Raw genomic sequence first — 27,824 nt, forward strand, 5'->3', positions numbered from 1 at the left:
GCTTCTTTATTAACTCTGTTACTACCTACGGTGGAGTGATAAATACCTGAAAAGCTCTGAGTCTTATATCAGTAGCTACCTCCACAGCAGTGAAGTTGGTCGCGTTTTAATAAAGAAGGTTAGCCTGGCTGCCAGCCCAACTTCACCCTGCCCACCAACATTTTTGTTGGGAAGTTGGGTCTCTATTGGGAACAACTACATAACACCAGGATCTGGGCGGACCAATGAAATTGAAAGGGCGGGCTTAAGACGATGATGGACAGATGATCAACAGTAACGTAATCAACAACGTCACGAAAGAGCCCTTGGGTTGAATTCGTTTTCAACAAACAACATATTACGTTGCTCTGATTGGTTGTAGGTCTATCCAATTGAGCGAAGAGGCATTTGTTTTCGAGTTCGTTTGAAACACGCCCCATATTCACAGGCCAACGGAGAGTTTTCAGACTCATATTCTGACTAGAATTATGAGTATGACAACGTTAGGCTAAAAGGAGGTGGGACACAACCTTGTCTACCAGCAGGCAGCAGACAGAGCCTAGTAAGAGCCTCAAAGTCCCACATCACCGGTTCTGGGTTTTTAGTTTCATCGTCAGGTGAAATACAAACAGTGGGCGATCATGTGTTGCTGGACCAGGGCACTACTAACCCACAATTCCTACATTAACCTGCATCCCACCTTTACTGCCAGTACTGAACTAAATCTGAGAAAGTCTTTCGTATCCCAAACACAAAGTAGGATTCAGATTTCCTCTGTCGGCTTTTTGTCCACAAAATGAAATGAGTACAAATATTTGGTTGTAAGGCGAAAAACGGGAATATACAATGTGGCTTTTATTTTGAAAAGACGTTGACACTTCAAAATCTAGGACGTTGTTGTGTCCTCAAAGGTAGTCTAGTACACTGTAGGAGGTAAGGCTGACGTTCAACCTAGTTATAAAGTCATTGCTGTCACTGTTGTGTGTGAATTGGTGCAGGTGGAAAAAAAACAGTGAAGACTTTGCTAGTAGTAGTTAGCAATTGGTCTAGCTAGGCTAACGTAAAGAGAACCCAACGAGAGTTAAAATTGCAACACGATAACCTAATTAGCAATAGAAAGCTAGTGCGAGATTAATAGTAGTTTTGTTATAGTAGCACTGGCTTTAACTCTAACGAACAAACACGAACTGGTAGGTAGAGTACTGGTAGTCAATTAGTGCCTGAAGTTAGCTTGCTATCAACTGTAGCATGTTGGAACAGTAGGTTGTGATGGGATTACACTGTACACTTAGAGCTAGCAATTATGAAAACTGCTTGCTTGAATGAAGACTTCCTGAAGTGGCATACTATACATTATTGCAAACATTTCTAACTCAAGTAGTAACTAACTACTTTCTAACTCAGCTAGCTTAGCTGTTTACTACAACACATAGATATCTACTTAGTTTCTTAATATCCGTTAATTAGTGTGCAAGCAGTTAATGGCGGGGTTAATATAGGCTATCTCAGTCGTTTTTCCGTCTCACCCATTTCAGACATGGAGACTGACTCGTCCCTGCTTAGCTCAGAACTGGAGCTTCAGCAGCAAGAGGAGTTGTATCAACAGCTTCTTTTGCAGGTCTGTATTGGCTTATTTGCTAGATCCATGTCCCTCCCTACCAGATAACGTTTTTTATGAAGAGTGAATACACAACCAGAACAACAACAACAGGCCAATCTCTCAAGGCAATAAACTGAGACAGACCTGTTGTCTTAACCTCAGTTATAATGATCGGTTTTGAGCACCGGTTTGAAAACATCTAGCTAATGCTTCTCATCAAAGAATTGACAGGTTTCAAATTTTTTGTTGCCATTTTTAAAAATTACAGGTGCATTAGAATGGGGGTATAGGCCTTGGTCTGTTGAGTATGCTGTGCCCCTCTATAAATTCCACCTGGCTGTTACCTACGCAAGGGATAGTACATTTCTAATGTTGTGATAGAAAGTATGCTAATCTCTACAATAACTGTTTGGTATGGTTGACAGTTCAACAACCCAGCAACGGAGATAACTGGATGTAATTGTGGATCCTGCCTTAAAAACTCACTGGCTGTCAACTCATTTTGATCTTAGATATAAAACCCACATTCTGCAATAGGGCTGAAGATACTTGACACATGAATGACTCATTCTGCCAACATCCCCTTCATATCTCTCCCCTCAGGCAAAAGGCTCAGAGACAGTAAATGTAACACATCCCATTTCCTTAACAGTACAGACTGTAAGACCATTCAGTTACTGAACAGTTCCTCTTCCATTTATCAGCACCTCAATGAATATGATATATAACTGATCCTTGACATTACTTTTATCTACCAGTTGATTTGCATATTAAGTGCAACTTCTTTCACATTTTGTATTTCTTAAAATATTTTGTTCATATGGTGTGAACGCGCTTGTTCTGTTATGCCTGGTTGTATCTGTTGTCAGCACACAAACTAATTCTTAACAACTATGTTGGTATGGGGACAATTATATACTATTCTGCTCTTTTTTCCCCCCTCCTCTCTTACTTTCTCTCCTCTTCTCTTGCAGACAATGTCCAAAGTGCAAAGTGCAAACCCTGACTCAAGGGTTATTCGACCACAGCCAGGTCAGTATCTTGGGGGGGGGGGGGGGGAAACGTTTGGTGCATTTTAAAGTTAACAGACATTTGATTTTTCAGGACTTGAACAATAGATCCTCAGGCAGGAAGCCAGGTGCTCTTTTTAAATCTTGTTAGAAGGTCTGATTTGACCTGGAAATGAAGGTAACTGATTAGACAAATAATTCAAATAAAAGGTGCATTTGGAGCACACTAGTGTTCCTAAGAATATTATGCAGTTTATCATGTACAATGAGTTAAATGTTTGGCAGTCATTCAGTCTGCATTCAGGATTCCACCTTGATTTACAGGGTTTGCCTGCAAGTAAATGGCATAAACAAAAAAATATTCCCCCCATACATCAACTTCTGAATGGTCAGGAGTAGTATGTCGTGAGACATATTATGTCATGAGACATATTATGTCATACTCATATTTTTGGTTCATTTTGAAACTATGGTTGGACAAAGTAGACTATGGCAGGCCACCACAGTCTAGCCAATGAATGGGAAACACTCAATGAAGATCTCCAATGAAAATACTTTTAGTCTAGGACTAGGCTTAATCTATGTCTGGAAAACTGGGCCCAAATATTCTAAGATAAACATGGTCTAACCCTCTGATGTTCTCCAGGCATGTGTATCAAGACTGTGACACTGCCAGACAAACACAAGATTTTTATCAACATCTGTCAGTCTACCTCAGTCCCTACCCCGCCAGCCCTTTCCAGGGATGAGCTAGTGGAGCTGCTTGAATCCGAGGACCCTGGGGGATACAGGGTACCAATGAGCCTTGGAGAGCCTCACACAGAGCTGGACAACAGTGAGTGCCTGAGGGACTGAAACCCCCTCGGCTTGCAAGACTCTAAATGCAATCCTGAAGGCCTGTTATGTCTGTATCATCAAACTGTTAAGTTCAACCTTATCCCTTTGTTCTCACAGATTCCCAGGTCTGTACAGCATATGACGTTGTCATCAATCAAGAGTTCTTTCAAAAGTGCCAGGTATGTGTGTGTATACTGTCCCAAAGTAGAATAATATCGTTTTGGGTGTATTTGTGTCTGTATCTTGTTACATTAGTAATTGTGATGTGAAATGTGTTTCCAGAAAGATCCACTATTCCAGCAGTTCTTATTAGCAGTGTCTTTAGAGGGACTGGAGAATAAATACAACCTGGAGCTCAGTAGAGGTCAGTCTGTGAAAATTAAAACACTGTACTTATTACATTCACAATTGTATGTTGCCTTGGATCAAGGCATGTGCTCAATAGCGTTTGTGCATGTCTGTCTATCGCAGAGTGGAAGATTCTAAAGAACAGAAAGTTCTTGGGTTCTGTTAACGAGCAGAACATCCGAGGCAAGAACAGACCTGTCATTGAAGAGATTAACACTAAGTAGGTCCCTTTTTTCCAGAATGGACTCCCTTACCCAGTCAATTACATACACACACTTATACTTCCCCTTTTCATTTTCACTAGCATTTTCAGAAAGACTAAAGTTGTCTGGTTATGGTTTCAAATTTGTTTTAAATATAAATTAGATGCATCATCTATAATAAATTTAGCCTGACGTTGTCATACTCATAATTCTAGTCAGAATATGAGTCTGAGAACTCTCCAATGGGCTTTGACTACAGGGCGTGTTTCAAACGAGCCTGGAAAACAAATGCCTCTTCGCTCAATTGGATAGACCTACAACCAATCAGAGCAACGTAATATGTTGTTTGTTCAAAACAAATTCAACTTAAGAGCTCCTTTGTGACGTGGGTGATTACGTTACTGTTGATCATCTGTCCATCATCGTATAAAGCCCGAGCCTGGCAATTTCATTGGTACGCCCAGATTCTGGTTTTCAGTAGTTGTTCCCCAATACGAGACCCTCCAGACCCAACTTCACGACCAAATTTTTTTGTGGGCGGGGAGAAGTTGGGCTGGCAGCCAGGCTATAATAAATTGGTATACTCAGTTAATTTATTTACTTATTAACAGGGAGAAGGGTAAAGAAACCTCACCCCAAAATAGAGTTGACAATCGTCACCATCCCTTTCACAGATAGAAAGGTGTCAAGTCCCTCATGGTTTTGTAATGGACTGCTTCCATAGACTTATAGCTGCTACACTAACCTCAAACACATTTCTCCCTCTCTCGTCTCAGGGACTCTTCCAAGCATCCTGCTGGAGTCACACGGTGAGACCAGATGCAGGGTCCCTCCACCATGCTTTGAAGTTTAAACATTTTAAACGTGATTTGCTGGTGTTAAGAAAAGAAGAAAAAGAGTCCAAAACACTGTTCATTAGTTTCTCCCTTCCTTCTTTCTTTCCCTACAGCCCAGATTTCTCCTTGTTGGTTGAGCCCCCTGTTGGTGATCCAGAGTATTTGATAGCAGAGATTAAACTTCCAGGGGTGGTGAGACAAACTCACACATGGGCAAAAAGGATCTTTGATTAATTCAAGAAAATATCACGCTTGTGCCTCCAGATCATTAACTTAAACGATATGGGAAAGCTTGAAACCCCCACCACAGCTCACTGCCCTTTCTTTCTCCCTTACTCTTTCGTCTAGTCATCCTCTCGCCCTTTGGTGCTGGATCTAGGAGAGGATAGGCTGGTCCTGAAAGCCCGTCCTTCCCTCTTTCATCTCGATATCTTCTTTCCCTTCTTCATTGACCAAGAGAACAGTGCTGCTCAGTACAACACGAACACACAGGTACAGTGTGACGCGATTCCACGCATCATTCATGGGAGATTTTTCATTTGTCGTGCTGTGAAGTGTAATGCTGCTGACCTAATCTCTGTCTCTCTTTCTCTCTTTGTGTCTTGTGTGCATACAGATTCTTACAGTCACAATGCCAGTGGAATCTTCAGAAAGAAACTAAATGTCAAATTATTCATTCAACTGCATACAATTAAAATGAAGTATAAATGGTGCTCAGTGGTTGTGTTCTTGTCAATATTGGACACGTAACTATATGAAAAGTCATACTTGTTGTCAGACAAAATGGAATGTACTTTTCTTGATACATTTGAAAGCTTCTAGCTGCAGGTCAGTGCGGCATCTTGATGCAGATCCGTGGTGCTTCTTTGGGTGTTTCTATGAACCAAAGACCCTCTTCTTGGAACGAGGGGAGTAAAACCCTCAGTCGTCTATTTTTGGTTCTGGTTTGCTCTTCTCTTCCCTCTGTTGTCCCCTTCTCTCTTTCAAACTCGGACCCCCCCCCCCCCCTCTGTCTTTTGTCATCCCCCTGTCCACCTGCCTATTGCTCTCCCACATTTGTCCAGTGAGGTCATCTTCCATTTCTCTTAATCCCTGGAGTTGCTTGTCTTTCTGTCACAAAGTTCTCCCCTAATCCACCCATGGCTCTCTGCCCCCTTTCTCTCCCCCACCCCTCCCTCCTTGTATAAAACTATGTCTGTCTGTCTCAACAATAGCATTCTCTGTCAGTCTGTCTTTCTCTTTTCTGTGTCAGGGGAACCACACCTTGCTCGAGGTAAGTGTCTCTCTGTGTTTGTGTCTCTTCAAAAGGGTTTTGGCTGTTCCAGAAGGGGACATATTATATGATACTCTTTCTATGTATTGCTATGTATATATACCGCCACATCAATTATAAAAGCTAGATTAACTTCAATTGTAGACATACTGACAAATAACTGTTTAGGGGGACACCTCACCTTATGCTCTGGTCCTCCCCAGTCACTTCACTCATTCACAGTGAATGATTTGACGACCATTCCTCTGTCTTTGTATCTCTGAGGAAACACTGATACTGGATTGGTACATTGGTCAGTTATCATACCTTTTATGCAGTTGATGTTGTCAGTCACCTTTTTGTGATAGGCATCTCATCTCTTCTGATTAGGTGTTCTTTGCTACGAAACTTGGTTTTAGCTTTCTGTTTTCTGTCTGTCTTACCGTCTTGATTTCTCACTCATATCTCACCTCTGTTAGGAGGCATTTCATACCAGAGAAATTGTTTAAAAAAATGTGGGTGAAGATTACAAAGGGAGTAAAAACTTTGCGCACCTCTGACAAGATTTCCCTAACACACAAAACACTCTTTAGTGTTAATGACAGGGCACAGCTCACCCTCTGTCTCCCCCTCCTTACCTCTCCTCCACAAACAGGCGTCCGTCCTTGACTAAAATTAACCCTTTAGAATTTCCTGACTAATACCCCTGCGAATGTTGCAGGGTAACTCTACTCCTCCCTCAAATCCCCTCCCCGGTCTTCCACTGTGTTCATCTCTAAATGATTGGCGTCAGATTATTCGCCTAGTCATGCTGGCCTGAAATCTTAACCACCTCCTGTCTCCCTCCATTCTTTTATCGCTTTCATCATCCATCTTTCATATCCTTTTTCCATAGGCTTAATCCTCCCCTACTGTTGGAAAGGAATGTGTCCACCTGTTGGATGTCATTCTTGACGTAGTGGTGGTTTAAATAGCTATTATAATACACTATGAGGTCTTCTGATTTTGGATCATGAACATGAACACCGTTTGTCATCAAGTACTACAGCAAACATCCAGATTGGGGACAATTTGTTTCACCATGTGCACTTGACTCGGAAGAATTACCTTCAAGGTGTTTCATAGAGGTGAACATAGTGTGCTTAGCTGGATAGTACTGGCCCCAGCCAATCAGCCAAATGTTCTGTGGTCTTCAATATTGAAATCATATTAGAATTCCATGATCTTTAAGATTTGCTGCACTTTATGCACTACATTTACTTTATGTACTTTGCTCATTTGTACTTGGCTTTGGATAAAAGTGTCTGTTAAGTGAATACAGTAAAAGAAACCCCAGGTGTCTGTCACCTTGTCTGTCGATAAGGTAAACAGACAGACTACCTCATTAGTGTCAGATTTACTGAGAAGGCAAACTGTACAGGGATGCCCTGCAGTTCAGGCTGGCATTGGAATGTGCACAGGAACAGTGAGAGGTCACGGGGTGATGACAGCTATGGGGACTATAAATTCATCCAGGCAATGACAGGCAAACTATAAATTGTTTTGGATGACAGAGAGATGGAGAGGCATTATAGAGGGCGACAATGGGATGAAAGACAGATGAGAGTGGAATGGATACAACTTTGTCATGGTTATTTTGGTCATCAGATTGGTATTCCGAGGGTAGATATTTGTGCAGTTTTTGTTTCCTTGTCATAAAAAACGTGACAATGTTGGTGAATTCTCACCTGTTCACACACTGTCAAACTCCCGTCTGTCAGCCAAGAAGATGTCAGCCGCACAGGGAAACAACTTATAGCACCAAGCGTCACATACTATCCCCTGTGTCTGGTCTGGGATGACATTCACTGCATTTCCTTCACAAAGCAACGAGCACAAGGCAATCTACTTAGAAAAGAAAACATAATCAGCCCTAAAATGTCTATCGAGACATATTACAAACAGTGTGATAACTCACTGCATTTCTTACTCGTGTTTTTAAGTTGTTGTCAAGTATATTGTTGTGAAGGTAATACTACTGGCAATCGCATCTTGATTATTTTGTTAATGTGTGTATTTTCCTATTGTAGTCATGTCAGATGCAGAGGAGGAATATGAGTAAGTATTTCACACTGTACTTTACAGTGCTTCGGTATCTGTTGGCTGCATAGTGAGTCATTTTACAATATTGGACTAGACTGCTAACCCAGACATCTTTTTGTTCCTGTATTGAAGGGAGCATGCTGAAGGTGAGTTATTGTGATATGCATTAGTGTTACACTAGCGAAACACATGCACACTGCACCGTCATGTTTAGGTCTGTGACCTGGTAATTACTGGTAACTCCTGGTACCTGGTAACTCTGAGCTCAGCACATAACTATGCTGAATGGTTTAAAACCTAAATGTATAGCCATTTATTACACACTTCTGTTTCACTCCCACTCCATCTGTCTCTGTAAGGCCCTTTGCATTGTAATACTGCCTTGTCCTGTTTTGGCGGATTTCTGCTGTGGTCTTTCTGTAATGTTCTTCATTCCACTCCTTTTCTTCTTCTGTCTTTCAATGCCTGTCCATCTCCATCTGTCTGCCCCCTTTTTTCTCTTTTCCTCTTTCCCTCCCTCCCTCCCTCCCTCCCTCCTTTTTTCCCTCCCTCCCTCCCTCCCTCCTTTTTTCCCTCCCTCCCTCCCTCCCTCCCTCCCTCCCCCCCCCCCTCCCTCCCTCCCAGAGCCAGAGGAGACAGAGGAACAGGAAGCAGAGCCGGATCCTGAGGAAGACGAGTCAGAGCAGCCGGAGGAGGATGAAGGTGAGCAGCCGACCACATCTTAACAGCCGACACACAAGTGCTCAACCTGCAATGTTGTCACTGTGTCTGGCTCAGGCCTGTCAGACCCACACCTACCAGGGAACAGGGTCACTATTGGTCTCAGAATCGCCAATAAGCGTCAAAGAAATAAATAAATCTAACTAATTAGCAATGACAGAAAATGCCTAATCAGGCCAAAAGGAACTTTAATGAAAACACAGTATCTTGGTGAGACAACTATTCTGTTTAAATGTCTGACTTGCGGGTGACACATCAACTCTGACCTGTGAATATCCCCTCCACCTCCTTTTCCACTGGCTGATCATATGCTGGTTCCGGATATAAGACCAACAAGATTATCAAGGTACGGTGAAAGCACACCATCTCACATCAGATATTACAAGCCATGGACTGTTATACAATACTGTCATTATGTCCATCCCATTCCCATCCCAAATAATTTATTATGGCAAGTTTCCATTTGAAGACTATGTACAATAAAAAGATAAATTTACAAATATGGGTTGTACGTAAAACTTGTTCAGTAAGCATACGTGTATTTTGTGCATACACTATGTAGTAATGTTTGGTAGTGTAATGAGTCTATTTATAATCTCTTCATATCTTCCAATACATCCCTTCCTTCCTTCCTTCCTTCCTTATATTTTTCTTTATCTTCATTTCCGGCCAATCAGAGCAGGAAGATCAGGAGGAAGGTAAGGGATTGTGGGCTTGTTTTTAACCATGAAAATCAAGTATTGCACTAAAGGTAACAACCATATGGATTATTATGCCAGCCCCAAATAAACGTTGCAGCCATGCTCTTGTAGCCATCCTGCACCAGTCATCAAGCGAACTAAACAGGTTTAAGTGTTTCAAAATCAAGTATACTATAAGTAGACCTCGACTATTTTAGAGGGCAAGTTGCAACCTTTGTATCTGTTGTGTCTTCCTCGCACTACAAACGTGTACGAGGTTGAGGGTCACATTTCAGTTGTCACTGCAACTGACCCACGTCAGCATAGCTGGTAGTGCAGGCCTTTGCTTCTGTTCTGTTGTTAGTAACCATAACAGATGTCTTACTCTCAGAATCTCTGAGTATTTACTTTGTTCACTTACATTACTGGTTCAATCTCTCTCTTTCCAACACTCCTCGTTCTGGCCCTCTCCCCCTTACGCTCCCTATTTATTTTGCTCTCTTTCTCTTTTCTCTGTCTGTATGTCCACCTCCGAAGAAGAGCGCCCCAAACCCAAGTAAGTGTACCACTTTTAATATAGCAACATTATATAGTATCCCATAATAGTAGATGGCCCCAACAAGAAGTCATCATCCTGTCCTATTCTTCCTTCTCTTCATCTCACGTTTTGTTTAATTATCTTGTCTCTAGGCCTATGGTGCCTCAGTTAGCCCCCCCTAAGATTCCGGAGGGGGACAGGGTAGACTTTGATGTAAGTGTCAAAGCTCTCTACTTTGGTCCACTAAATATTGTCAAAACGTCAGGGTCACTTGTGATGAGAAAAAAGTAACGATATCTGATCTATGCATGCTGTCTTCTCTTCCTTCGTCTCTCTCTCTCCTTGTCTCCATGTCGCTGCTACACTCAGGACATCCATAGGAAGAGGATGGAAAAAGACCTGCTGGAGCTGCAGACGTTAATTGACGTCCACTTTGAGCAAAGGAAGAAGGAGGAGGAGGAGCTCATTGGGCTGAAGGATAGAATTGTGAGTCCTCTGCCCGGTGACATCAACAGGACGGAGTGTTCCTACATCCCTTTGTTTGTTCCTTTCATCCGGATCTTTAAGTGACCGTGAAGACATTTTTCAAAGAAGCACCTTAACCAATCAGTGACTCTGCCTCCACCTCCCTCTTCACTTTCATCCTGTCAGGAAGGACGCCGGTCAGAGAGAGCAGAGGTGCAGAGGGTTCGAGCAGAGAAGGAGAGAGACAGACAGACCAGGATTGCGGTAGGATTAATGTCATCATTGTGTAAACATGGAAAAAGTAGCTCATGTATTATTTGCTCTGCCTTTGATTCTGTAGGTATGGCCCCCTTCCCACAAATATAGTGGGCTGTTTTATAAACACATATTTCCTTCTCCTGCATTCTTTCCCCACTTCCAGGAAGAACGACAGAGGAAAGAGGATGAGGAGGCTAAAAAGAAGGCCGATGATGATGCAAAGAAGAAGAAAGTTCTCTCTAACATGGGAGCTAACTTTGGAGGCTTCTTGGCAAAGGTAACACATCCTACTAGATTTCCTACGTTTATTCACACATTCACGTTGAACTCGATGGATTGACTACGGTCAAATACCTCTTAAACTGAATGCTGGTACAAAGATGTGTACATGGTTAGTGTGTACAGGACTGAAGCTCCGAGTGTTCCCAATGTTCTCTCTCAGGCAGAGCAGAGGAGGGGGAAGCGCCTTACGGGAAGAGAGATCAAGAAAAAAACCTTGGCTGAGAGGCGCACTCCTCTGGTGCTAGAAAACATGAGGGAGGACAGCCTGAAGTGAGTTTTCCCCCAAACCCCGGAGTTTCCTGCCACCTTCTGCTTATTGTCATTTTTAGGGCTACCAATCTGTTCTTAAACACTCCTTTTCTAGGAACTTTCACCTTAATGCCACGCCAATCAAAACTCCACCTACAGGGGTCACCCGTCACCCACCCTCTCATGTTTCTCTCACTCCTAGGCAACGTGCTCAAGAGATGTGGAACTGCATCTATGAGCTGGAGTCTGACAAGTTTGACTACATTGACCACATGAAGAAACAGAAATATGAGGTGAGGCATGCTGGGAACCATGGTTACAGCGTCACACTTTTTGTTTAAGGGTTTACGTTAACCCTTCCTTCACTGTGCTCTCTCCAGATTACTGTTCTCCTCAATAGAATCACCAGCGCCCAGAAATTGTGAGTAGACTCATTGGTCTAGTCTCATGGTATTTTCACTTTGTCAAAGATCCATTCTATTTGTCTTTCTCACCTACTTATTCACTCCCAAACGGTTTTGCCTCCTCCCTCCCTCTCTCCCCCTCCTCCCTGTCCACAGTAAAAAGGGCCATGGAAAGGGGAAGGTGGGTGGTCGCTGGAAGTAGCAGAGTTCAGATCAGATGATTAAACATGATGAAGAGTTATGTTTCTTCTGGGCCTGTTCCAGTAAACATGTCTTCACGTGTTACATTACAACATAGAATGTATGTCTTGGTAATAAAATGATATTGTATACATCAACAAAGACTGTCAGGTTGATTTCTGTCTGCGAAGGAAGGTGTTTTATTATGTGGCATCTAATGTTAGTCCTGTTCTTTCTTGCAATGAAAATAAAGATTTAATTGTGGGACAGAATGATTTCTGTTCTGTATGTGTTTCTGCACTGTTGAGACACTTACCTTAACTGGCCTATCTCCCCACAAAGAAGATCTTACACATTATTCACAGGATGTCCATGCAGGTCTCTAATCACACAACCCAAGACTTGGTTTTGTTGATTACAAAAGACAAACATATACACAAAGCAATACTGATTGAATCCATGTTTGGGTGTATCAATTCACTTAAACCTATAGGTCTGGGAAGAAGGCATGGGCCTTGTGGGTTCCTTTAAAGTAAATGAAAAGTAAATACTGCCCTCCTGTGGAGAAGGGGAGTAATAGCTTTATGATTAAACCATCCTTACGGCAGATCTAGGATCAGTCCATGTGCCTGAGTTTCGACAGCACATTCAGAGAACCCCCCCCCCCCCTCTCTTTAATTCCCTGCTCACATGTTTGGCTGAGACCAGATCTGTGCGTGAGACAGGGACTAAAGAGGACATTGCACTAATCCAGTCTGCCCCAAGTCCACATTGCAGATTTCACTCTTCTAGTCAAATCCACAAGGACACATGATAGCGCAGTAAGGTCTTTTGAATTTGTCACATATTATGTGGAGACATAGTTTGTTTTCTATTTTCAATTTACAATAGTGTAGTGCCATCTAAACAGGCACGTACGCTCCTTGAAAATCAACACCACACAAAGTTTACTAACAACGTTGGACTTCTGACGAACTATTAATATATGTTGAATATGAAGGACACTGTTCAGGCCAGATCTACCTTGAATACAAGGATTGTAATCCCATTAGGATTACCAGGATAGGGTGCAGCAGTAAAGAGATAGGTAAAATCAATATTTCCCCTCAATGATCTCATCTGTTTGAAAAGTGGATGGGTAATCTAATTTCAGACAAAAAATGTTTACAAAAAGATATACAGAGAATAAAAGATTAGCACTTTGATCAGATGAAGAGAGTGGTGTTCTAGAATGATGGACTGCCTACTTAAAGGCAGTTTACAGTATTTGTAGTGTGTGCGTGTGTTACAGCAAGTTGGCAATATAACCACTCATCTATTATTGTTTGGAATGATTTCATCATCTATTTATTTACACCATGTTACAATCAAGAGGTAAACCCGAAGAAGCTTTCCATAAACTATGATATAGGACAGACTTGCACACACAAACACACATCCCCTCAGCCAATAAACAAAATACACATTCTCTCCTCCAAACACATGCACAGATGTTGACACACATTCAAGACACAAAATATATATATATTTAAATTGAACACATAATTGGTAAAAACAAATAACTAAATGGGCAACAGGTTATGTTTTGGGGAGAGAGGTCACAAAAATAAAATATAACAGTTGAAAGCAGAACATTAGGAGAAGCCTGCAGAGAGCTGATGTGCATCACCAAAAAAAACACGAAAAGAAAGTTTGGTGTTTTTAGTGTGTTCATAGTACGTTTATCCTTGCAGTACATTTGATGTTCAGTAGAGGTTTATGCTTGAGATCTTTTTTAAATGTCTGTGCTTGTGCACAGACATTTAAGACATATATGACACGTGCGAGTCACACGTGTGTTTGTGTGTGTGTGTGTGTGGTACTTATGTGTGTGCTTAGCGGATGGGTGCCTTCAGGGCGGCATCCACCTCCTCCTCAGGCCGCAGGGTATGCCACTGGGCAACAGGACGTCTGGGATTGGCCAACATGTCTGACCAATGGCGCAGCCCCACTCCTGTGGCTCCGAAGCCAATGAAACACTTCCCAATGGCGTCATTGCTGCCCAGCTTGTCGTAGTCGTACACAGTGATCAGCACCTGGATTTTCTACATGGTTGGAGAGTAGACATAAGACAAACTATTAAAAACACTCCGAAGTCAGATGTTCAAAGTATACATGAAATAGAAGTGTAAGAAGCGCACTTAAATGACAAATGTCATTGTCAAACAATAAGAGATGTTTGGACTTGCAGAACAATGTAGCTTCCTTTGTTTATTCCAAAGCTTCATGTGCTAATGTTCTATGTTTAGGCACACATGTATGGCTATGACATAGCAGTAGGATACCTGTATCTGAGAGAATGGTATCTCGAAGCTGAAGCTCTCGTTAAAGTAGGGGTTCAGAGTGTTCTGTTTCACAGACGTCTTCTTCTTCTTCAGACGTTTGCCTTGGTGCTGCAACACCACCTTTACAAAAGGATCTAGAGAGAGAGAGAGAGAGAGAGAGAGAGAGAGAGAGAGACAGAGAGAGAGAGAGAGAGAGACACAGAGAGAGAGAGAGAGACACACAGAGAGAGAGAGAGAGAGAGACACAGAGAGAGAGACACAGAGAGAGAGACACAGAGAGAGAGAGAGAGAGAGAGAGAGAGAGAGAGAAAAAAAGAAAGAAAGAAAGAAAGAAAGAAAGGGGAACAGGAGCGTGTGTGAGAGAAAGGCGATCGTTTCAGTGTCTCCTGTCCTGCTTGAACAACAGCGAGGTACTATCTATCGGGATCAGAACTGTTGTAAACATTGTTTCTAGAAGGTCACCTGACAAGCCTCCCACATCCATCTTCTTTAGGTTCTTGGCCTCCATGACATTGACAGTGAGCTTGCCAGACGTTGGAACATAACGCAACGAAATACAGATGTCACCCAGTTTCTCATCCTGCCAGGGAAAATACCATACAAACACAATGTTTATGTTGAGTTGAGTAAGCTGACATGACAAGACATGGAGAAAACAGAGCGACGAATAGACAAACATTGTACCTCCTCTTTCTCTCCTCCAACCAGATCTCTCCATTCGTGGAGGGGTTGTGCCAGGTCCACGCTGTTCATGGGGATCTTGATCTCTCCGATCACGTCATGCTTCCCAAAGCGGTCAAAGTCAAATACCTGTAAGACCAGAGTCTGACCACCCAAATCATTGTAGGCGATCTGTGGGAGAGAGGCAGCAGAGAATGAGGTCATGCCAGGTCCGACCTGAATACTGCAGCAAGCTCAGATCCACAATCCACTTCCCAAATGAGAATGACACCGACCTTGAAAGTGAAGGTCTCGTTGAAGACGGGACAAAGGTTCTTGCGCTGGACTTTGGTCTCAAACTTCTTCTTCTTGTCAGGGAGCATGTACACTTTGACGTAGGGATCGGAGGTGCCACCCATGTCCATGGCTGCCAGGTCCTGTGCTTGTAGGATGCCCACGACGAGCTGGCAAGGGGGGGGGAGGGGATGGTGATGATGGTGGCACGAAAAAGGACGATTTGGTACACGCTTTATGTTTAAGGGCATCACGGTTTGTTACCTGGTTTGAGGTTTACTTTGAGATCATTATGAGGAGCTTGACATGCTCTATGTAGAGACATACCTGGTTGTCAGTAAAGCTGTAGTCCAGGGTAAACTCCAGTTTTCCAAAGTTCTCCTGTTCCTTCTCTTCCTCTCCATCCTTCTTCTCCCCACCCTAGAGGACAGTGGAGAAATTACATCAGGCTTGTTTCAGAGACAAAATGTTTTTTAGACTTGACACAATACGTAGCATTTTCCCCATGAAGTGTTTAATATGATTTAGTAAATAGGAATCAACAAGTGATCAGAGACAGACAGACAACAGACACCTCCTCTTACCCCTTCGCCATCCTCTCCATCCTTGTCCTTCTTTCTCCTGCCTCTTCCTCCCTTCCTCTCCCTGACTTTCTTGGGCTTCTTGCCCTTGTTGATGCACTTCTTGTAGATGCAGAAGCCCAGGCACCCCACCAGGGCCAGTACCACCACCACAATGGCCCCTATCGCCCACATGGGCACTGGGAAGCAAAGATGAGAGGACGGGAAGGAGATACAAGTTAAGAAGACTTCTGGGGTAATCAACTCTCTTTCTCCCTAAAATGTGACACAGAGATGCAGGGGTGGAGTGTGGGGGCGTGGTTGGGGGGGGGGGGGGTTGTTGAGTGAGTGAGTGAGAGAAGGAAACAGGGTGATCACGATTGAGAAAAGGAACTTACTTTTCAGTTTATGGTCTGTGAGGCAAAGTGGAAGGGTAGAGGTTAAATGAAAAGGAGGAAGGATCAGGTGAAATGAAATGACACTTTTATGATAACTTTTCACATGACATGACATCCAGTACTTTTCTTATGCCCTGTATTTGTCTACTGGGAACACTTACTTGGCATATGGGTCAGCTCGTTAAAGAACTTGTTCTTCATGTTCATGAAGTTATGGTTCGAGTGGTGTGAAGGAGGTGGGGGTGGGGGCGGGGCAGGCTCCTCCTCCTCCTTGGCAGCCCGACGGGCCCGTGGAACAGAACTGGCCAATCGCATCGCAATTCTGCCAGAGAGGGTGGAGCATATTAATACTCTAATTACGTTTTTACATTTGAGAAGCAGCTTGGGGGTGAAGCAGCTAGTGTTAGTTTACTTTAATGCATATATATTTAACCAGGAAGGTCCCATTGAAATTAAAAATCCATTTTCAAGGGAGACCTGGCCAAGACAGGCAGCAACATAAAAACACATGGTTACAGACAGAAGAACACAGAATGAGACAAGTTAAAAAAAATACAATTTAAATTTTACAAAAAGCTAAAAGTTTGAGTCAGTTACATAACCTGGTTAATTTAAAAACATTGACATTTTTGGGAACCTGCCTCCATTTTGTTCATTTTAGATTTAAAAGCAGTAAGCAGTATCAGTTATCTGAGTTTTAAATCATTCTGCATTTACGCCTCTCCTGTTCCCTTCTAGTCTAGGCATAACAGTTTATCTGTCTGTCGGTTTGTGGATGAGCACTCTTTAGCCTTAGACTGACTTACTTTATGGATTAATGTGTCTATGTCTTTCCTTCTATTCCTCCTTCTCCCATTTACCCCTCCTATGTTTTTGTCTTTCTCTCCATCCCTCTGACTGTTTCTCTCCATTCCTCTGACCTCTCATAATAGCGCAGCTGTTACTGCTTTACCTCTTCCAATCTGTCGCCATATTATAGCATTGCTATGATTTTGTTTCCCTACCCTAATCTGCAGCTCCTTATTCACATTTTCTGTTTGTGTCTTTCCCTCTCTCTTCTCTCTAGCTCCCTCTCTTTCTCTCTCACATATCTCAACAATCTCGGATATTTCTCTCATTCCATCAACGCTTGCTTGCTACTTTTCTTCCTCCTTCCTCCTCTATAAACATTTCTCTCTCCTTACATTTACATTTACATTTAGTCATTTAGCAGACGCTCTTATCCAGAGCGACTTACAGTAAGTACAGGGACATTCCCCCCGAGGCAAGTAGGGTGAAGTGCCTTGCCCAAGGACACACCGTCATTTGGCACGGCGGGGAATCGATCCGGCAACCTTCTGATTACTAGCTCGACTCCCTCACCGCTCAGCCATCTGACTCCCTCCTTGTTTCTTTTTATTTCAAAGTCATGTCCCTTTCTTCTTTCACTTTGCTTCTCACCACTCATTGTCTTATGTTTCAATCCTTCTTTTCTCAACCTTCCTCCCTCTCTTTCTGTATTCTGTGTTTCTCATGGCTGTTGCCCTTCCCCCTTCTCTGTGATGGCATGCGTGTGTTGCACAGTAAAACTCATTCCTTTGCCCACTGTGTCCATTCATAATCCCCTGACTTCCTGACACAGTGCACACATGCACTCACTTGCATGCACGCACACACATTTACGTCAGACATCCATCTGTAAGTGTTACACATGCACCACACACAGACACACAAACTCTTTTGCATCACAGATCCATACAGAACATTTACTTACTTTCTTTCTTTCTCTCTCTCTCTCTCTCTCTCTCTCTCTCTCTCTCTCTCTCTCTCTCTCTCTCTCTCTCTGCACAGGGACGTAACAAGATTATTTGCCAAAGGTAATCCAAAAATCCCTGAGATTATGCAAATTAGGGACTTCTCTGGTCCCTCCATTTGCCCCGCCCACTGTCAGCTGTTGTTAACCATAGTATCATCCATTGGAGATTTGATCCATTGCACCCATCATATTCCCATAATTTGATCTCGCTCATGGAGTTAGCTGTATCATTTGTCCTTAAACCCTGCAGATAAGGGTCTGTGCAGTGGATTAGAGAGGCAAAGAGTTGTATAGGAGTGGAGAAGTGGACCCACAGTCTACTAATAGGCCTGTGACATCAGAAGTGAAGGTCAGATATGGGAGGGCCTAACTGAGGGTTGGAATGGTTGAGTAAGCAGCATATGGGCAGACAGAATTTGTTCTTCCACAACAGTCCTACCGGTCTGACTGGGGCTAAGCTCCTCTTTGGAGGCAGGGTGTAGCTTCAGAGCTCCCAGATTAATGATGCTAGATAAGTGTGTCACTGATTAACACAGTCATTCACGCCTGCTGGCATGTGGTAAATAAGGAGAATACTCTCCTTCCGGTCTCTGCAAATTATGAGTATGTTATAGAGTATACTATACAATGACTATGCAATTACCTGTGTATAGTCAGTTGGTTCTGTAGTCTGGTGTCCAGATTGGAAGTGAACTGCAGGCAGTGGGATTTTGAGACTAAAAGGACTAAGCCCTGAGGTGAACTAAAGTGTCATTGTATATGCTCTGCCTGAATTTTTACATAAAGAAGTTTACGAGAACAACAATCAGTCTAGGGAATCAGTAGTAGTGAATGGGTTTAATTTACTCGACCTTGTGCTGTAGTGAATGTGCTGTTATCCTACAAAGTTCTGTTAAACAGAAGGATTTAACGGCTTACCAAAAAACCTACCATGTAGCAAATTGCAGTCCTTATACAAAATAATATATTTAATTATTATGAGATGGTTGTCAAATACGAATTTAGACGGGAAAGATCGAGCACGATATCTAAGAAAAAGCTGAGCAGACAAATAAACCTACATAATTTGGAGACACTTATGGATGTTTGTCCTTTGGAAGGACCACAAAAGAACTGAGACATAAATATTTATACAACTCAAATCTGCTTAAATTACAAATATTATTATCAATAAAACATTCATATACATCATTCAGAAACTTCCAACCAGGTCAAAAAGCACATCATGCATAAACTCTATATGTGTATATGTATGTCTCTTTGTGTCATTGTGTCAGGGAGATATGTTGTGAACTTCAACTCCCATATCATAAATATCTTCACTATGACAAAGAAAAGGCCAGCCAATTTTACAATCCGAAAGGAGTCATCCCTCAATCACTATGTAGCCAGTGAAAAAACAAGGTTTCATCAACATGTACAAGGGATTGACTAAACAAATTAGAATATGCACAGACAGTAACATACATAACACTCACCCTATATTCAGATATTTTCTTCCTTGTCTTGTTTGTAATGCAATTCTGGACACCTCCAAAGTGGTTGGAGAGAACTGTTGTGCACCACCCTCTCTCTCTCCCTCCCTCCCTACCCGTTGCTCAGTTAATCTATGTTAATAGCCTTCTGCCAACTGCTTACCATCCATCTTCTCAACCATTGCTCTCTCTCTCTCTCTCTCTCTCTCTCTCCTCTCTCTCTCTCTCTCTCTCTCTCTCTCTCTCTCTCTCTCTCTCTCTCTCTCTCTCACTCTCTCTCTCATTCAATCATTTGTACTTTCTCATCCAAAGCACAGGGGTCACCAAAACCCGAGTTCTCTTAATCTTTCAATCCTGGACTATAGTATATCAGACGTATGATGGGTTACTTTGACATTTTATTTTTTCCCTTTTCCCAGGGCGTATTACATTTTTGGAAGAGATCTAGTGTCTTTATTTAGTACAGTATTTTTCTGCAATTCAAAAAACAGGAACATGAATCTAGAAAAGACCTAAAGTTTAAGGTCTGTTACTGTAAAAATATATCGCACTTCATTTCAGTTTCCAGTTATCTTGCTGATTAACCAGAAATTAATTCATGTCCACTGTATTTTTGGTCCAGCAACTTTTCAACCATACCCTTTGGCCCCATTTTCTTTTTTCCCATTTCTTTGTTTTGTCCAAGTAAGAGGAAGTCCTGGGCTTTCTAATGCCATCAGTTCAGTTATAAATGCAGCAGAGCCAAACCCAAACACTTGTAAAATATAAACATTTGAAAAGCTTTGATGTAAGATCTTTCAGGACTGAATGGGACTTTCCCAAAAAGAATTGGCGCCCCTGTGTGGTTATGGCAGGTAATACAGTGGGCATGCACATTGATTCTGGACCTCTCCTCATCCACCACCCCTCCACACAAGTGTGTCTCCTGCTGTATCACTTTGTTCCACCAAAATAAACTAGGCTGGGAACCAAACCATGTGCAAGCTATGGATGATGGGTCTGGCCAACCTCCCAGTCAAACAAATGTCCCTTTTTTGGGTCAATCACAACCGTTTATTTGATTAACGGGTGGGTTCAGTATGACTGTACTTGGCGTTGAAGCTAATGGACAAATAACAAGACTTCTCTCTTGACTGTTTTTTTCTATCCAATTCAAGTCATATTTCAGAAACAATAAATGCCAAAAAGACTGCAGCTCAAAATTTGTATTGAGTTAGACACACTAGAGCATACATACCACCAATGCCTGATAGAACAATCCAGTGGACAACACATTACATTTACATTTAGTTATTTAGCAGATGCTCTTATCCAGAGCGACTTACAGTAAGTACAGGGACATTACCCCCGAGGCAAGTAGGGTGAAGTGCCTTGCCCAAGGACACAACGTCATTTGGCATGGCGGAGAATCGATCCAGCAACCGTCAGATTACTAGCCCGACTCCCTCACCACTCAGCCATCTGACTCCCTGACATCAGTCAGTAACATCAAACCATTAAAACATCCCTTAGGGAATGGTCTACAGAAAAATATATAAGTTAAAAAAACACTACAAATGGGTGGTATCCTCCAGGAAACTGAAGGTCCTAATGATCTGAAGTTTAGCACAGGGTGTGCTTGTCGAACAGGTATTCGGCCATCTTGTTGTTGTGTGCGTCCATCTTGGTGAGGTTGGTGATGTGGTCTCCCAGCTTCTTGATGGCCTCCACCTGCTCATTCAGGTAGTGGGTCTCCAGGAAGTCACACAGCTAGAAGGAAACAACCAGAGAACAGGGATTAGACATGAGACAGCTATAAACACCACACATTCAGGCACTTCTGTGAACATTTAAAGCAGTTTAAGACCAGGTATAGTGGAACTTACATGTGGGTCTCCCTTATCAGAAGCCACTTTGTGGAGGTCGAGAAGGGCCTGGTTGACATTCTTCTCCAGCTGCAAGGCACACCTCATGGCTTCCAGCCCGCTGCCCCACTCTTCTCTCTCTGGTTTCTACATCAGTAATAAAACAGGATCTGTTTATTTGTTGAGTTTGATAATTCATTCAAAGTACTGTTAAAGAGTTGTGCCATATTTATTACAGTTAAAACTGGGTGCTTGTTTTGTTTGTTTTTTGCACACCAATTTTTTTTCTAAGAAGTAAAATGTTAAATAACTTGGATTTCCCTGTTAACATGGTGTGTATGTGTGGATGGGTAGAGGGATAATCTTTACCTTGATGTCCTGTAGGGAGATGCGTCCCCCTCGCTTATTTTGGAAAGACATGAGCTTGTCGCCATGCTCACGTTCCTCCTCGCTGTTGTCCTTGAAGAACTTTGAGAATCCTTGGAGAGCCACGTCATCACGGGAGAAGTAAAAAGCCTGACAGATAATGAAAAATTGTTAAGAATTAAGGCTGTTAAACATGTCTTGACATTCAGTGACTGTTCAGTCATGGGTAGCCTACTAAACTGACAATAAAAATAGTAAGCATGACACAGCACTTTCATTGAGAATATCTACGACTTTTACTATTACTTTTAATAAACGTTCAAAGATAAGATCGAATTTTTGACGGAGCCAAAGCACATGTCCGCGACGCGACCATCTTCACACCCTTATCTGACCCACCAGTCAGATGACCAAATAGGCTGTATGAAAACAACCAGTAGATGGCAGTCCAACGTCACATCGAGCCCAAACAAAACATAAATTATTTAGGCTATGCTAATTGATACATTCTTACCATTGAAGTGTAGGTGTAGGAGGCAAAAAGCTCCAAGTTGACCATTCGATTGATGGCAGCTTCGCATTCCCGGTGGTAGTTCTGGCGGATCTGAGACTCCATTTCGGCAGGTTTTCTTGTTTTCTTGTCAAACGTGCAATAAAAAAACAATCGGCGCGGAGGATGAAGTTCCGTTCAATCACTGTTGAAGCAAGAATCTTCGATGTCTTCGGAGCGCTATGAATTGTAAGGGCTAGTTGTATCCATTTATTGGTCCCGAAAGAGCGCGTCAGGAAATAGGCGGGACCATTAAATGACTTCACTTTGCAAAATACCTGGAAACAACTCCACCTGTCCTCCCAGTCCTCACCTGACCTCACCTGTCACCTCTCAAGTTTTGTTGTTGTTGTAGGCTAGCTTTATTAATAATATATGGTGTGGAATATAACTCAATAGGCTACCACAACTAGCTAGGCTACACATGAGCATCAGATAATGGTTTTCACTCCACGATAACCCAACCCTGCACTATGATAGTAAAAGCCAGGTAAAAAGGTAAAAGCCAAACCCAGCTATACACGTAACCATATATTTTATTGTTGGGCCTATATGTTTAACTCGGAGACCAGTTAGTTGTTATAAATGAGATTGCCGATTTAAACTGAGAAACTTCACCAACATGTGAAGAAGTCAATGTTAATGTCAGTTTTTGTGGTTTGTGGACATGAGTGCATCTTCTCTGTGTGTGTGGTACCATGACATTACTTTTTCTGTTTTGTTATAGGTTAAATTCTAGGAATTGATGCTGCAATTAAGGTTGTTTCCTCACTGTCACCTGTAACACGACAGGCTAATGTGCCAACTTGAGCAAATCCACATTGCTGTGTCATGGTCAGTGACTCAGCATCTCGCAGTCTACCATTTCGTAGAGCTAATTCTTTATTGGATCTCCCATGTTGCCGAAACATGTTTTTTTTTTGGGCTACACACCTACGCTGAGTATTATGTCTGCCTGCCTTGGAGACATTCGCAAGACGAATCGGAAAATGTACGTCGTAATTTCTTTAGGCTAGTTAGAGCTATATCAGAGAATGTCTAATATAGAGAGAACTGCCACTCTCGGGAAACTTCCGGGTTCTGAACTGGTTGAAGTTCCATGTGAGGGCGCTAACGAGCGAGTGCAGAATGAATGGAGGTTTATGGAGCGGTACCCCTCAAAATCTACTTTTCTCAGGATATAATTTTTTGTCTAGTAATTTGAATTCTGAATTCGAAAGGGGAGGCAAAACAATACACACTGCTGGCTGTTAGATTCGTTTAAAGTCGCCTTTCTGTTCTAAAAAGCTTTTGAAAATGTCATTAACGTCATACACTTATATATTCCAATTGTATGATAATGCACCAAAATGTGACTGTGTCTGTGAAAGTGAGATAGGCCTTGCTCAGGAGAATGTATCATTTAGTGAGGACACGGAGAGGAATGCAATTAAGACAGCCTACTGGCAGGGAGGGGTGTACGGGGTGATATGATTTTCTGCAGAGAGCTGTTCGACATCAAGGCCAGTGACAGGCCTACCGGATGGGGGAGGGGGGATGGCCACCCTATGGAGACAGGGCCGCCCATAAAAATTGCTGGGACCCTGAAAAGGTCCAGTGAATGGGCCCCCCCTAGGTAAAGACCTAGGAATAGGTCTTTACTTATTAACGCATGCGCGTGTGTGCTCTCACTCATACATAAAACATATGTAAACTTAGAGAGACTTAATCAGTGATTGGAGCTACATTATAGCAAAACAAATACAAATTGATACATAAAACTTAAACATGAAGTTTAATAAATATAACTAAGAGGCCTTAACAACTTGTGTGGCGCCGGGCCAGATACACACACACACACACACAACAATTTGACACACTGAGATCTGCTACACTCACATTTTCTAGTATAAAATGCATTCACCTGCCTTCATCTTTGCCTATCACACAGCCACCTTTCTTGTCTTTCTGGATGCAAAGTATTTTATAATGTATTTGAAGTCAATTTGTTTAGCCATTTCACACTCTATAGAAAGTATTGTGATTGAGCCTCTCCTGGCTCATTGTGGAGCACAAGTCATTTTTATGATTTTGAGTTTACTGAAGGACCTTTCTCCTCCTGCTAAGTTACAGGTAAAGTGCAGAATGTCCTCAGAGCAATGCAGAACTTGCGCTTTCTCAGTGTCAGCTTTGCTCTAACTAGCTTCCTTTTGGCTAGCATCGTGGCAACTGCTGCTTGTCTCTGCAGCCTGGCTGGTACACACTGGTACATTAGAGAATGTATTCCTTTGCATTTGGACATCAGACCTTTGGGTCTGGTCCGCCCCCCTTGAATGGCCTGGTCTGCCCCCCCCCCCCCCCCTTTCTAGATGCCCTGCCTACTGACAACTCTGGATTATTTACAGAAACAGGACTGTTCAAAGGGTGAAGTTGAGGGTGATTGTGCATATGCATTTTATAACATTATTCCCTCTGAAATTCTGTACATGAGTCGTTAGCCTATGCATTTCTGTTTGAAACCAAATAGTTAATTAGTAGCCTAATAATTCTGAAACACTAAAATAAAGCACTGAAATTGCTCCAGCTCAAAATGTTTAATCAGTCATTTGCATCAGAGGAATTAAAGCAAAACAAATGCTTGACAACATGCAAGGCAGTGAAAAAAAAATGAACATTGTACTGCCAAAACATAACAGATTCACTTCTCTTCATTGCCAAAATAGGATGAAGCTGATGTCTGTGGGATAGAGAGTTTAGCTCTGGCTCCCCAGGGTGTGCTTGTCGAACAGGTACTCGGCCATCTTGTTGTTTTGGGCGTCCATCTTGGTGAGGTTGGTGATGTGGTCTCCCAGCTTCTTGATGGCCTCCACCTGCTCATTCAGGTAGTGGGTCTCCAGGAAGTCACACAGCTAGAAGGAAACACCCGGAAAACAGGGATTAGACATGGGACAGCTATAAACACCACACATTCAGGCACTTCTGTGAACATTTAAAGCAGTTTAAGACCAGGTATAGTGGAACTTACATGTGGGTCTCCCTTATCAGAAGCCACCTTGTGGAGGTCGAGAAGGGCCTGGTTGACATTCTTCTCCAGCTGCAGGGCACACTGCATGGCTTCCAGCCCGCTGCCCCACTCATCTCTCTCTGGTTTCTACAAATAAACAGGGTCAGCACTTAGTATACTTCTATTACATTCAATCAAAAGTCTAGGACCTTGTTTCTTCACACGCTTATTTTGATCCTTAAAACAATAATGGTTACACTACCTTGATGTCCTGCAGGAAGATGCGTCCCCCTCTCTGATTCTGGAAAGACATGAGCTTGTCGCCATGCTCGCGCTCCTCATCGCTGTTCTCCTTGAAGAACTTTGAGAATCCTTGGAGAGCCACATCGTCACGGGAGAAGTAAAAGGCCTAGAGTAAAGAAAAAGCACAATAGTGTTGTTAACAGCGGTTATACCACACTAAGCATGACACAGCATTCCACTGAAGATAAACAATGTTCCTGCGAGCATTATCTTTCTCCGAATGCCACTTGTATACAAACACCCGTCTGTTAGTTACATAGCCAAGCAAGATACATGAAATAGTCTTGTGAGATTGACTTGACATAGCGTGGAACAAAATAATCCGACATTTAGGCTATTCTTACCATTGAAGTGTAGGTATAAGACGCAAAAAGCTCCATGTTGATCATGCGATTGATAGCAGCTTCGCAATCGCGGTGGTAGTTCTGGCGGATCTGAGACTCCATTTTGGCTGGTTTCGTTTTCTTATCAAAAAAGTACGATAAAAAAATAGATTCAACTATTTTGCTAGTAGTGTTGAAGTAAAGGTAGAAATACGAGAATGTTCAGCTATTTCGGCTTGGAAGATGAAGTTCCGTTCAATCACTGTTGAAGCAAGAACGTTCGATGTCTTCTCAGCTCTGTGTGAAGTAGAGGAAATGAACGCTGTATTTATGTATTCCTAAAAGAAAGCGTCAGTAAAATCGTTGCAAACAGCATAGCCAATCAAATCAAGCGTTCATCGGATAAAAGGCGGGGTTTGAATTACGTCATTTTACACATGACTGGGGAAAAGGTTAACATGTAAGCCTATGTGTTTTTGACTAATAATAATAATTATATCTTAAATAAAACGTGTGCAACTGCGGACTATTCCAGTATAAATTAATGTGAGATTAACACCATAGTAGAGATTATTACCCAACAAGGAAAGCAAAAGTATTATTATTCATATTCTGGATTGAGTAGTCATTCAATGACAAATCTGTAAAACTGCTTCATCCTTCCAAAAAATTCCCAGACCTCATATCTGCTGACAAGCTACTTTAGGGTAATGCACAGTTTTCTTAATGAACACCACAGCTATTTTACTTTTCCCTAACATATTGGAGGTTAATATGAATGCAACAGTCTAACTTTCATCTTGTTCTGTTTACCAGATAAATACTAAAATGTCCGATTCATGTGGTCGAACAGGAATATTCTTAATCTGTACTCAAAGGTTTGTCCCATACTTTAACTTAATGCTACTGTGGCATATGACCATGATACAGATGACTCCGCCATCTCAATTGCAGTTTAGACAGAATGTATCACGGTCTAAGGTTTAATATTTAACCATCTTAAGTTGTTAAGTCGTGATTTATCATGTGATTTGTGAGCACAAAGTTGCGTAACTTCGTGTTTTCATGTGAGAATCTAAGACATGACTGCAATTAAGGCTAATTGCCCACTGTTTTATGCGGAGTCACTTTGAGGTATAACCGCATGTTAGTACTCCATTGTGCTGAGTCAGCCAAACATTTCTGCTGCGTCACTGTCAGTGACTCAGTATTCTTAGATGGCCAATGCCTTTCTGTTCCATGCTTCATATATGGACGCTTCACTCCATGGGGTGTACCCGTTTTGCCTTGAAAATGCTGCCTTATGTTGAATTATTCTGTGCACTTCATCACACAGGCTGGGTATATTAGAATCAGGAAAATGCTCTCTTGATATGTATCTTACTTCAGATAATGAGGCTGATCATACCTAGGATTATGTATTGCTGTTGTCAGTAAACACACATTTGTGTTTCTCACAATGAAATATGAGATATGCTCTAAGAAACCCACATTACGACAATCTAACGCCAGCCAGTCAATCATAAATTGAAAATGTTTGCTTTTACAGCTTTTCAAGACTAAAAGCACTTCTTAATTCTTTCATTCTTAATCTAATTCTTCAAAACCAAAATCTAAATACTTAAAAAACAATACATTTTAAATACTTACAAAAGAAAGTAAATCAACTAAGAGATTCAAGATTTTTATTTGTCACAAATGGTACTTTATGCAGTGAAATGTGTAGTTGTACCTGCAACCACTTGAAATACATGAAATAAAATAAAAGAGGACTAAAAAGAAACAGTATAAAAATCGATAAATTACAATAAATAAAATTAAATAGCACACAGCAGTATTTTAACGCTCTGAGTTGAGCAGACGGATGGCCTGAAGAAACTCCTCCTCATCCTGTCTATGTTGAACCTCCGGCCTGACGGCAGCAGGGAGAAGAGTGACTTCCCAGGGTGGTTGGACTGTCTGAGGATCTTCTCAGCCCTCGACCTGCATTGTTTGTTAAAGATGTCCTGCAGGTCAGAGAGGGTTC

The 27,824-nt window shown here is 42.1% G+C and overlaps 5 protein-coding genes across 10 annotated transcripts; 2 read left to right on the forward strand and 3 right to left on the reverse strand.

The window, feature by feature from the left end:
- The first annotated feature begins 520 nt into the window (after positions 1 to 520).
- pih1d1 (PIH1 domain containing 1) lies at positions 521 to 5,526 on the forward strand. Of its 3 annotated transcripts, none has more exons than XM_084678255.1 (11): positions 521 to 541; positions 1,515 to 1,597; positions 2,554 to 2,611; positions 3,236 to 3,424; positions 3,544 to 3,605; positions 3,709 to 3,790; positions 3,898 to 3,994; positions 4,754 to 4,786; positions 4,927 to 5,005; positions 5,162 to 5,305; positions 5,430 to 5,526. In XM_084678255.1, the coding sequence occupies exons 2-11, from the start codon at positions 1,517 to 1,519 to the stop codon at positions 5,472 to 5,474; spliced, it is 870 nt and encodes a 289-aa protein (XP_084534381.1). In that variant the 5' UTR covers positions 521 to 541; positions 1,515 to 1,516; the 3' UTR covers positions 5,475 to 5,526. The 3 variants fall into 3 exon arrangements, with proteins under 3 accessions (XP_084534381.1, XP_084534378.1, XP_084534379.1); XM_084678252.1 differs by lacking the exon at positions 521 to 541 and adding an exon at positions 784 to 912; XM_084678253.1 differs by lacking the exon at positions 521 to 541 and adding an exon at positions 944 to 1,169.
- Positions 5,527 to 6,004: 478 nt separating this feature from the next.
- Positions 6,005 to 12,085, forward strand: tnnt1 (troponin T type 1 (skeletal, slow)). 3 transcript variants are annotated; one of them, XM_084677637.1, is made up of 15 exons: positions 6,005 to 6,086; positions 8,135 to 8,162; positions 8,280 to 8,293; positions 8,772 to 8,849; positions 9,196 to 9,213; positions 9,545 to 9,565; positions 10,085 to 10,103; positions 10,238 to 10,298; positions 10,455 to 10,571; positions 10,737 to 10,814; positions 10,972 to 11,085; positions 11,251 to 11,360; positions 11,542 to 11,632; positions 11,720 to 11,760; positions 11,900 to 12,085. In XM_084677637.1, exons 1-15 carry the CDS (start codon positions 6,005 to 6,007, stop codon positions 11,943 to 11,945), a joined length of 918 nt encoding a protein of 305 aa, XP_084533763.1. In that variant the 3' UTR covers positions 11,946 to 12,085. The 3 variants fall into 3 exon arrangements, with proteins under 3 accessions (XP_084533763.1, XP_084533762.1, XP_084533761.1); XM_084677636.1 differs by lacking the exons at positions 6,005 to 6,086; positions 8,135 to 8,162 and having other exon boundaries at positions 8,281 to 8,293; positions 10,088 to 10,103; XM_084677635.1 differs by lacking the exons at positions 6,005 to 6,086; positions 8,135 to 8,162; positions 8,280 to 8,293; positions 9,545 to 9,565.
- Positions 12,086 to 13,291: 1,206 nt separating this feature from the next.
- syt5a (synaptotagmin Va) lies at positions 13,292 to 16,474 on the reverse strand. 2 transcript variants are annotated; one of them, XM_084677902.1, is made up of 9 exons: positions 16,321 to 16,474; positions 16,160 to 16,174; positions 15,786 to 15,961; positions 15,529 to 15,621; positions 15,204 to 15,371; positions 14,932 to 15,099; positions 14,710 to 14,827; positions 14,248 to 14,381; positions 13,292 to 14,007 (listed from the first exon to the last, which is right to left on the reverse strand). In XM_084677902.1, the coding sequence occupies exons 1-9, from the start codon at positions 16,472 to 16,474 to the stop codon at positions 13,798 to 13,800; spliced, it is 1,236 nt and encodes a 411-aa protein (XP_084534028.1). In that variant the 3' UTR covers positions 13,292 to 13,797. The 2 variants fall into 2 exon arrangements, with proteins under 2 accessions (XP_084534028.1, XP_084534029.1); XM_084677903.1 differs by having other exon boundaries at positions 15,529 to 15,609; positions 15,774 to 15,961.
- Positions 16,475 to 20,619: 4,145 nt separating this feature from the next.
- On the reverse strand, positions 20,620 to 22,348 carry LOC146253225 (ferritin, middle subunit-like). Its single transcript, XM_084678468.1, has 4 exons — positions 22,154 to 22,348; positions 21,643 to 21,789; positions 21,295 to 21,420; positions 20,620 to 21,178 (listed from the first exon to the last, which is right to left on the reverse strand). Exons 1-4 carry the CDS (start codon positions 22,253 to 22,255, stop codon positions 21,032 to 21,034), a joined length of 522 nt encoding a protein of 173 aa, XP_084534594.1. The 5' UTR covers positions 22,256 to 22,348; the 3' UTR covers positions 20,620 to 21,031.
- Positions 22,349 to 24,747: 2,399 nt separating this feature from the next.
- On the reverse strand, positions 24,748 to 26,101 carry LOC146253226 (ferritin, middle subunit). Its single transcript, XM_084678091.1, has 4 exons — positions 25,820 to 26,101; positions 25,435 to 25,581; positions 25,194 to 25,319; positions 24,748 to 25,077 (listed from the first exon to the last, which is right to left on the reverse strand). Exons 1-4 carry the CDS (start codon positions 25,919 to 25,921, stop codon positions 24,922 to 24,924), a joined length of 531 nt encoding a protein of 176 aa, XP_084534217.1. The 5' UTR covers positions 25,922 to 26,101; the 3' UTR covers positions 24,748 to 24,921.
- Positions 26,102 to 27,824: the final 1,723 nt, after the last annotated feature.

The sequence above is a fragment of the Hypomesus nipponensis genome, chromosome 17 (assembly GCF_054491055.1).
Source record: "Hypomesus nipponensis isolate SF chromosome 17, ASM5449105v1, whole genome shotgun sequence".
NCBI lineage: Eukaryota > Metazoa > Chordata > Actinopteri > Osmeriformes > Osmeridae > Hypomesus > Hypomesus nipponensis.